The 11,125-nt window shown below is 37.2% G+C and overlaps 1 protein-coding gene across 2 annotated transcripts in view; it reads right to left on the reverse strand.

Annotated features, from left to right (window-relative positions):
- The window catches only part of HSPH1 (heat shock 105kDa/110kDa protein 1), a 20,986-nt gene extending 10,318 nt beyond the window's left edge, over positions 1-10,668 (reverse strand). For both annotated transcript variants that reach the window (XM_010283591.1, XM_010283590.1), the window contains exons 1-7: positions 10,618-10,668; positions 7,154-7,294; positions 5,463-5,585; positions 4,183-4,282; positions 2,543-2,676; positions 1,800-2,044; positions 615-843 (exon numbers count right to left, since the gene is read on the reverse strand). In XM_010283591.1, coding sequence (XP_010281893.1) covers positions 615-843; positions 1,800-2,044; positions 2,543-2,676; positions 4,183-4,282; positions 5,463-5,585; positions 7,154-7,180 — 858 coding nt within the window. In that variant the 5' untranslated portion in view covers positions 7,181-7,294; positions 10,618-10,668. The remainder of the gene's footprint in view (positions 1-614; positions 844-1,799; positions 2,045-2,542; positions 2,677-4,182; positions 4,283-5,462; positions 5,586-7,153; positions 7,295-10,617) is intronic.
- Positions 10,669-11,125: the final 457 nt, after the last annotated feature.

Here is an 11,125-nt window from a genome sequence, read left to right on the forward strand (position 1 = left end):
CAGCTGATACTAGGGATGGACAGTAAGTAGTGAGATGGGGTAAAGAAACAAGTCAAAGCAGCAAGGGTGAAATAAGAACAAGCAAAGGAGAAAAGGGAGAAGGCAGAATGAGTCATTTGCTTATAAAATACAGTTCACTAGTTGGAAACTGTAAAAATGGTGGGGAAATGACAGAGTAAGAGTCTGTTTCACATTGATGGAAAGCTGGATATCAGAAAATGCAAACTTGCAGTGTGTTTTGGACTTTCCACAGATTCTTCTCATACACTTTGTTGACAAAAAAAAATCTCTTCCCTCAGCTTGACTGCAACTTAAATTTTTCTCACTAAAGATCCCTAGATGACATTCCTTTGAAGATAAGAGTGGACTGCTTACAGAATACAGCCAGCATCAGCACTTTCAGTAAACTACTGCACCACAAAGGAGTAGTTTGGACTTAGAAGTACTCTGGACTTTTTAAACACATAGTCCCATAAAAAGATCCAGTGCATATAGAATATGCAGATCCTCTGCATATTCTAAAATGGACCACTTCTGCCTTTTCTCGTAACTGCTTGGCTAAGTTGCTTTCAAGAAATGTAACTTAAGATTATCAAGTGTTGCCAGTACTATACCTGCAGAGCACAGCCCCTAGCTATGGCTTCATCTGCATTCAGTGTTGTACTGATATCCTTGCCAAAGAACTTAGCAATTCTCTCTTTAACAGCAGGGATGCGGGTTGCTCCTCCAACAATCTCTACAGCAGTTACATCTTCCACTTTCAGTTGTGTTTGTTCCATTAATGAAAGCAGAGGCATCTCTATCCTTTGCAGCAGGTCAGCACACAATTCTTCAAATTGTGACCTAAGGAAAGAAATGGAATTAACCAAAAAAATGCCTGTCCCACCACTAAGATCTCCTGGTATTTTTGTTTCTAAACTGGTGCTGTCCAAGTTTGTTAACTACACTGCAAAGAGACTTAAAGCTAAACCCCTGTGAGTAGGCCAAAGTGACAACCATAGACAAGGTAGTATATGAACAGCTGCTTACGGGATTTCCTATGCTGCTATCAATGTAGTTAACTAAGATAAAGGTACTGTTTGGACAGGTGCTATATATTTCCCACTTAGCAGAGGTTACAGATAAGAATACAGAAAAATACAGAATACAAAAAATAAGAATACAGAAAACACTGATACTTCCTTTACAATGAAAAACTGTTGCCTAAATACTGGAGGGAAGAAAAAAATAACACCACCACCACTCTCTTGGCAGTAGTTACAGAAATAACAGTGACTACAAAGTTGTGCCTGTGAGTTCATGCAAGCAAGAACCACACAGACTTGATTTACACTCGGGCCATAATCAAGTCATCCCCTATAAGCACCATTTCTGTCTTCCATTTCTCTGCCAATATCCACAATACATTAAGAATTGAAAAAAAAAAAAAAGGAACAAAGCTTCAATTGTTGCTATCTTAAGAACAGTATGGGATTTAGATTACCTAGAATACGCAGGAGGCCTAAATACGCAGCCAACCCCCCTGGGTCTGGTTTGCATGCATCAATCCATTGTTTTAAGAATGTGTCACTCTACAAAAAGAATCCAAGCTTCTTATGCATGCATTATTACACTGAAATGTTGCTCAGGTAAGCTGAACATTACATTTCACAGCCTTAGTTATTCTAGCATTACAAAAATGCCACAGCTATTCAGCACTTGCACTTAATTTTAGCACAGTAAGTTTCTTTCAAACACAGAAAGAAACACTTGTTTAAGAAATACAGCCAAAGTAACTGCCTGTCTTGTACAAAACTCACCTGTTCATTTTTCCAGATACATCAGTGTCATTCATGAAACACTCAATATTTAGGGGAATGTCCGTGCTATTTGAACTCATTAGTTTCTTCAGCTTCTCACATTCCTGATACAGACGAAGAAGAGCTCGAACTTTTGCTTTTGGATCCAGTTTGTACTTTGATTTTATTTCTGCACAAAAGTAATCTACTAGCTTTCCATCAAAGTTTCTTCCACCTAGGAAAGGGTCAAATGCTGTGCCAAGTACCTGGTTTGAAAGAACACAATTATTTAATTTTACAGTCAGTAAAAATCAAATGGAATAGCAGTCTTCCAATATCAGCAAGCCTTTGCTTCAAAAAAGGTTGGGGACAAGTCAGCACTATCTTCCAGTGCACAGGCTTAAATACTTCAATCAACTACATTAGCCAAAAATTGCTCTTCACTATTACTGTGGAAGTAACTCTAAGTAACTAGGTGACAATCCTAAGCATTCACAATTTTAATCCATACACACATTCATTTAGATAAAACAAACTAAATGATGGCAGTTTTAACATACGTCTTACATTGGTGTGTTACAAGGAAACTTACACTTTGAAACCATCCTAATAAAATGAAGGACACTGATAAAAATCTTCACCTTTTGATTTGTTGCCACTTCCAATACATTAAATTATTTAGTAATTTTAAAAATAAGGTAGGTTGACAAGCTATTTCATTGTACTGTCTCATAAACCCTTTCATTTTAATTTAATCTTACTACCTTTAGTTTACTCTTGTTGAATGCACAGGCCGATACTTGAAATGCAGAATGTCCCATATCAACAAACACAACTATTCGTGGCTTCTCTTCAGGAGCTGGAAGGTCTTGTTTATAAATTCCATAATTCAGAGCCACTGCAAAGCAAGTGTCAGATACCATCAATGCAACATCTAGTGAGTCTCCAATTGCATGCCATCACACCCCTAGGAATATTAAGCTATAGGATCAAGAGCAGCAAGACAAATCCAGACATACACCTATGCAAGATCTTACCTACATGGAAGCTTTGTTCCATTAATATATGCTATAGGATCTGAGAAGCAAAACATCCTTCCTCAGTCACGTATATGTTCTCTAAGCATTTAAGAAGCAACAAACCTATTCAGGGGTTTTCTACTTTGACTTGTTTATTAACCACTTTTTTTTGCTTTGCATAGTAATCAAAAACACAGAGCATCTTTACAAAAAAACCAAACCCAGTTTTGTATTTACAAGGAGTATCTCCCAGACACAAAGGTTTTGTCTGAGAATGGTATAAAGTGACCATAGACCATAAGCGGGGGGTCCACACTTATACAGATCAAGAATTCACACGACCACACATTCTCTGTAGCACTCTTTGCTATATAAAGAATTAAGCTGAAGCTAGATGACAGAAAACATGTACCTATGGCTTTTGCAATGATGCTGTCAGATTTGCTCTTCCTTAGGTGCAAGTAAGTGTTCAATATAAAGATCATAATGTCAATGAAACAACTACATTTACTAGAAACCCTATACATTACCAAGTAGATATTGATCTGAAACTGATTCTGGAAACACATTTTAAGACACCACTCCATCAATGCATATTTAAGATTGCTGTAATCCTTAAGAAAAACAAAATAAAACATAGAATCGAAAAGCATGAATCCAGCTGGCATGCACTAAACATGCTCATATGGAACATTCTCCCAAAGTAAACTCTTCCCTTCTTATCTAACTAATGTGGGCAGTAGGAACAGAAAAGTAATCGTCTTCTGGTACAGACCTCTATTTCCCAACCTTTCCCCCAGGAAACAAGTGCTAGTTATTATGCCATTTAAAAACATGAAACAAATGCTCTCTCACCAAACGCAAACAGAAAAATGCAGGAAGACAGTAAGAATGCTTGTTTTAAGAAAGACCAAGTAAACTCTTCGTTCTGCCAGCCTGTTTTTAGAGTTCCCAACAGATTAGCAAAGGAGATTAACTGCCTTTTGTGTGTGTATGTTTTAAGCCACAATTATACTGACAAAAGCCTTGGAAATTACTAAGTGTTGAAGCTTAATCCAGGAACTTCCTTTAAGAGTGCCTAAACCCCACATCGTAAGTTTCTTTTATGAAATCTGGACAGTAAACTAAATGGACAAGTAGTCTAGGCATATGTGGGGACTCGTAAATAAGTACACAGGGAGATAACTATCACTAAAGCTTCATCTGTTCTACCCCTTCACAGAAGAGATTACAATGAAAGACTGTGAATCAGAAGAGCAGCAACAAGTTTTTAGAACATTTAGGTCTCATGTCTATTTTTCAAGTCAGCAGTGTTTCTTAGAGTAACTAAATCCACCCTCTATCACACCTTTCTTTTGCAGAAACTGTTATTTTACCCTACTTACCTGCTGTCATGTCATTCATTAATCTAAGACAATTTAATCCAACAATCTGAGCTGCATCCAGAAGGGACCTCCTTTCAGCATCTGTGAAAAATGATGGAACCTGAAGAAAGCAGGTGGGAATGGGAAGTTATTTCCAGGAAAATAAGACATCACACTGTTTATTTGAAAGTGTTAATTTAAAAATTGTATCTATTCCCCCACTGAGGAAGACACTTGCTCACTGCCAAGTCTTTTAACATGCAACTACTGTACCAAATCAAGACTTCAAATATTCTATTCAATTAAGCTGAGATGGAATTAAATGAGCATCAGTTAGTTTACATGAGCACACACTAGCAAGAAACAAATGAGTTATTTGTATACAAATGCTAGGAACCCTGATTACTGGTCCAAATATGAAACTGGGTATTATGGAGACAGAGACATGGAATAACCTTAATCAGAATTCATAGATGTACTCCTGTCCAAAAAAGTAAGGAGGGAAGGAGAAAGAAAAAGTACAGCAATATAACAGATGTGAGATGCAAAGAAATAAGGGATAAGGAATAAAGAGAATCCGCTTTGAACATGATTTTGGGCAAGAAGTGATAAGAGATTCTGAAGGAATACGTTGTTGAAAGTTTGCTACAGTTCTCTAGCATTGGCCTTGGACCTCTGATGTCCTCAGGGACAGAAACTACATCATTAGAAGACACTAACCTTCTAGGTATCAACTGGAGAACAAACCCTTCTAATAATAACAGAACTAAATATTCCTAGGTGCAACATGAGACAGACTTGTTCAAAGAGTCATTGAGAACACAGAGGCAGATGTTATTTTATACTCAGGCTTTGCAATTGAATGACTGTTCTTTATTTGAGGTCATTTTCTAATTGAAAAAAAAAGCTTACTAAGACAATGAACATAAACAGGACAGAAACCAAGGTTTTCAGCTGCCAGAGGGCAAACTTTGATAAACAAAGGTGTCTTTAAGGAGTAATTAGTGTGCTTAGTCATGGAAACAAGCTGCAGCAGAATGGTATATACCTGGGTCCCAGAAATGTTCTGGGTCCAAAAGTTCAGACATATCCAAGAGAGTGAGTTCATGAAGTGGCTCAGTGTCTGGAATATGGAAGTGGCCCTGGGATTTCTTTAAGTCAAAAGCTCTAAAGCTAGTTAGGATTAATCCCTTTATAAGTGCTTATACGGTGTTCTTTTTCACTCTACATGAATAGAAACAAAATGCCCTCAATAGCTGAAGTTACAAGACATAATGTTCCTGTGCACTACAATTACTCACAGAAATAACACAGTCTGTTACTGGCTTTTTCAGGTTACTCTCTGCAGTCTCCTTTAATTTAGTCAATAACATAGCTGAAATCTGTTCCACACTGAAGATATGCTCCTCATCCATGTACATGACCTGGATAGCAGAAATAGGTAAAATAATTCCATTATTTCAACTGGAGCAAAAATTACTTGCATTTAATGTTTTTTGATACACTGCTGGCTAATACTCTATCAATCATAACATGCTTAATTATTTCATTATAGAACTTCACTTTACAATTTAGTTTCCCAGTTGAGTGTCTACAGAAGCAATAATTCCATTTCACAGACTTAAAGCATCAAGAACCATATGTGGAGAGTCTCTGAAAGGAAGAACTGCACAACAGTTCACCTAAAAGCTTAAGATGAAGCTCAGCACAAAGTTTATATGCTGCTCCCTTACCAAGAAATTATTCTTGGATCACCATTTTTCTGTGTAATAGATTAAATGGCAATGATGAAGTGAAGGAACATGTTACAAATGATTCTTGAAAACAGCACTTGCGTTTTATTCACATCAGTCCAACTTGGGAAAAGTTAAGCATTTCAGTTTTAATAGAAAAACTGTTCTCTAAACATCCCAGTCTTAGTGAATGTTACTTACTGAATCAATTCTTAAAACTTTTTAACAGCACTTAAATAGAAAAAATCCAACACTAATTTGCTCTCCAAACAGCCTGAGAACAAAGTACCAAGTTGCACTGTTCTCCCAATACTAAACTTTCACATACAGTAAAAGACTCCTACACACACAGTAATTAAAGGAAAACATTAATTTCTGTCTGAATTCATCCGTTAACCTCAAGTCACAAACGGCTTAAGAAAAAGCATCTCCTCATTTGTAAAGCTTGACTACTCTTCCAGTCAGAATTCTTTCTAATGTATAATCTGTTCTGTAATCTCTTCATTACCTAGGCCTGATCTACACTGAAGTTTTGAGGCATGAATTCAAGCTATAGAGAAAAGCAAATTAAATGCCCAGCCCTAAGCTAGGGTCTTCAGCAGCTAGGATAAAGCAGCATTGTCCATTCAGCCAGCAAGGCTTCGTTACCAATATTTTTATGTACTTCTGCAAATGAATACAATGGTATTAACTGCACCTATTCTAGGAAAAGCTGACATTGTATAAGCAAACTCCTTGAAATATAAGCAAGAGTCAAACCTGCAAATGTGGTACAAAGTGGTTTTGAACATGTTACAAGTAACTTCTAGGCAGTCCATTACAGACAAACACGTCACTCATTTATAGTAATTATTCTAAAGAGTTCCTACTACTTTATAAGGAATTTGTAGCCATGTACTTAGACTGTTGCAATGCATTCCACAGGAGTGACAGAAAGGTTAATACTCTGAAGTAAAGCCATATGACCTCAATTATCTTAGCAGTTTTTCTGCCAGGGTGTTTGAGCTGGATGTGCAATCTGCCAACAAATGCGAGAAGCTCTCATTTCAGTAATTACTCACAAACGAACCTTAACTTGATAGTTAACATCCACTATATAAAGATGAAGCTGTCTATTCATACAAGAGCTGCTCTTTATCAGAAAAGTTAAAGAAAACCTTTAGGGTAATTAAATTAAACCCATGTTTTCATGACTAGGTGCTGAAATGTAAACTTTGAAATTTAGCTATAAAACCCAAAAAGATACACTGCAAATTTACCTTTACTCCAACTCCATCATTCTTCATAGGAACCAAATCATAGCTCAACTTTTCTTTTTCCTTCTGAACAAAAGGATCATTAAATGCACGGCCATGGAATCTCTTGAAGTTAGATACTGTGTTGCGGGCATGAGTAATTTGCTGTAAAGAAATACAGGATATTTAGAAATCCACTCTTAATCAACCTGCAATATTCAGTGCTGCTCTGTATGCCCCCAAGCATCAGCCAACTTTTAAGACACCTGCTCACTCGTCACATCCATTTCTGTAACACCTATAATCACTATCAGGTACTTTATATCAGTTCATTACTACAGAAGATTATATGAATCAGAGACATAGATACTTAAGACCATTGTATCTTAAATATTATAAGGATTATACAAGTACCTCCAAAATCTTGAAGCAATCAGGTAAGCAATAACAGGATTCATAATGCCTACTATATAGTGACCTATTAGTCACCTAATTTAGACAGAATTCAAACAATCAAAGATAGATGCCATCCCCACAAGCAGTTACAGTGCTTGTAAACTGGCACTCCAATCCCAGCTACCTCATCTCCACCTGTTCGCTTTAAACCCCATTACATTAAGTGCAAGCAACTGTTTTTGCAGTTACTAAGCTTCAAGCTGGTAAGTCTCCCCGTACATTTCAATACTTACTTTTTTCCCTTGAGCTACTTTTAAACCACCCCATTTCCCTGTTCATTTTCACCTACCAGCCACTCATATTCTTGCACCAGACTGAAGAACAATACAGTGCAGACAACAGCAAGAAACATGAGACTGTTTTGGTAACAATGTCAGTTTAAAGTATATGCTAAACTGCAGTACAAGCTCCCCACAGAGCCAACTGACCTCCTAGAGAAACATTCTTTATCAGGAATGCACTGCAGAACAGAAATTAGACCAGCCTAAAAGAGATACTGCAAGTATCTCAGAGTAGAATGAATTCTATTCTATCAGAGAGAAACTATAAAAGCCTGTTCTCTCCAGAACAGATTTAGGCCAGCACCAACAGATTGTATGATAACAAGTCAAATGACTAGCATACCGAGAAAGATTTCGAGCATTCACTACCCTCAATGGAAAGCATCAGTTTCTTATTGCATGCAAAATTTTCTATCATGGAAACTGAAGAATTTGAGCTACATCTTACACTAGATAACTATGCAACTGTGACAGTTCTCAACAGAAAAGCTCCCTGACAAAAAAGCAGGCCATACTCATGCTATTAAGCAGTAACTTTCAAAAGGCTGTGTGTGGAGAGAAAGATGTCACATGCAAATTCCCTACTGCGAATCATCCTTGGTTTATTAATTGCCAAACAGTGTTCAGCAATTATTAGTAAAAGCACTGGTTAGTACAGGCCAAAAATCACGCCAGGAACTACTCTAGCACTTTAACACAATACAGTATTTATGTTCCTGTGGTCAAGATGGTTTCCCAGCATGGTTTCATTTATTTGTATAGCCGTAACTTCAGAGTACTTGAATGCTATGTAATTCACAGCTGTATTGCTGAAGAACATAGAAGCAAAAATGATTACCATGCAGTGGGCAGAGAAGCACAAACACTCTGGTAGCTTTTATAGCCTAATTTAAAATTAACCTTAGAGCCTTTTTTAACAGAACAATTTTAAGATACTTTTAGAGTAATTGTATGCCATTAGGTCTGTAGTATGTTTTCATATCTTCCTGTTTAGTCACAATTAAGAAAGCTGAGAGCTATGGTCTGTTAACTAACATACCATTCTCATCTCTAATGCTACTGGACTTATTTAAAGAAAAACAGAAATTCTCTGAAAAATTTGCTCCAACAGCAGCTCCTCAAGTGTTAAAGTAAAAGAGCACCTCTGAGTATTATGATTATGTGTGAGCGAGCTCATATTGTTGAAGTCACCAGTCAAAAACTGGGTTCTTTTTTTCTCTTGTTTTGTGAGCTTTTTTGCTTGGGTTTTTCGGTTGCTTGTTTTTGTTTGTTTCTTTTTTAAACTAAGAAACTCATTTAAATGAAAGGGATCATTTTACTCTCTGATTTAAGTAGCTACTACACGCTAAGGCACAGAAAACACAACTCTCGGTTGTCCATGTCAAAAAACTTCTACATTTACAAAAGAAACACGATTTACATCTCAGGCAGTCAGCCAAACTGAACTGCTTACAGCAAGAGAAATAAATGCTCTGAAATCTTTCATCATTTTAAGTATCATTCTTTCCTGCTAGCAAAAATATTTAGTTTCAACTGCTAGGACAAGCAAACATGAAAGACTCAATGTAGTAGCATCTTATAAAGGTTAGTCTGAAGGTAGCTGAAGTCACAGGTGTTCATCACTGCAAACACATGCTTTTAAATGCGAATCAAGAGACAGAATCTACTTCATTTCCAGCTTACTTCACATTTTCAACAGCATTTACTGGAATAATCTAACAATACTGAAACACACGCAAGAGTACATAGGATTCAGATCACTTGCTGTTTTGAGTAATGACTCATTTTTGCACACTGATGAATCATACTAGTTTCCGACTTGAAACAGTGGAAGCAGTCAAATAAACAAAAGCAATGCTAAAATGAAATTTAAGGCAAACCCATAAACATATGTACTTACTTTATTACTCCAAATGTTAACCTGTAACTGAAAGTGTGTATGTGCTTGTGAACATTTAGCCTACTCATATTGCCCTGGCTGTTCAAAATTAAGAGGGGAGCTATTACAGTGGGAAAGAAAAGTCTCCTTTAGTGCTCTCTCCATGGAAACCCACTGCAGTCCTTTTACTACAAGAGAGATCTGCACAGACCAGTGGAGGCTGCACACTTGGTCTCCACCAGCGACACTTACGTAACAACCTATAATACCTGAGGATGTACTTAACAATTACATTTAGTTATTCTAAGCCCTGTCAGAATTAAGCTCTCCTTTTAAATTAAATATACTACTTTAATGAAGAAAACATTAAATCTTTCAGAGCACCTCAATAAAAAAACCTAACTAGGGACTTACACCTTCAAAAACACAGGCATTTACCTTTCAGTGAAACCAAAGGTAGTAAGGTACCTAAATAGCTTTAAGAATCTGAGCCAAGATTCTCCTTTTGCACCTAATTTCAAGAAACTATATACAGCATTTAAAATATTTTCCTTCAAGTAAAAGTGACATCCTACATACACCCATTAGGAAAAAGAAACCCAACTGACCTTCAGTTATCAGAAAAGGAACATGTTCAACTGGAAAATATTATCATTAGTGAGAGAAGTAACGTTCTAGCAAAAACATCCTACATTTCTCTGAGAGAAACATGGCAGCATAGTGCAGCATTTCTAAAATAAAGGCTTGACAAGGAAAAATGAAGTCGTTTGGTTTTAAACTACAGCAAGCAAACTCTCTTTACACTCACTGGTACTTTAACAGTTTGCATTGGCCGATTTACTGTTATGCACAAATGCCAGCAAATGACCTACCTGGTTCTTAGCCGCAACACCAATAGCTCTGTTTTTGGATCCAAACGAAACCACCGATCTGAAAAGAACAACAGGCTAATTAACTCAGTACTGACAATAAACGTGACTGAGGACTGTCACAGACACATTTTCTACAGTTGCACACCAAAGTCTTTCCGGTGATATGCCATTCTTCCAGCTTGTGGCAAAACACTACAATAAGACCCTTATCCACCTTAAAGTCTTGGCTCAAATCCAGGACTTTTCACAATGGTTTATCCAAACAGTTAAACACGATGATCACAATTACGAGCTCACATCCAGACTGCATCCTGCCCATCCGCGTTTGGCTGCTAACTCCAAAAACAACTAACTCCTGTTTTGAGCCTGAGGCTTTCTGGACCTGACCTCAGACTAAAGGTGAGCTGTTCTGGGGCTAAAAGTCCACCCGACTGCAGAGAGAGTTGCGTGTCTATTGTCCCCGTGTCCCATTTAAACCAGACTGCTCCAACGGGGATTCACCTCGCAG

This window comes from Phaethon lepturus, unplaced genomic scaffold (genome assembly GCF_000687285.1).
Source record: "Phaethon lepturus isolate BGI_N335 unplaced genomic scaffold, ASM68728v1 scaffold4033, whole genome shotgun sequence".
Classification (NCBI taxonomy): domain Eukaryota; kingdom Metazoa; phylum Chordata; class Aves; order Phaethontiformes; family Phaethontidae; genus Phaethon; species Phaethon lepturus.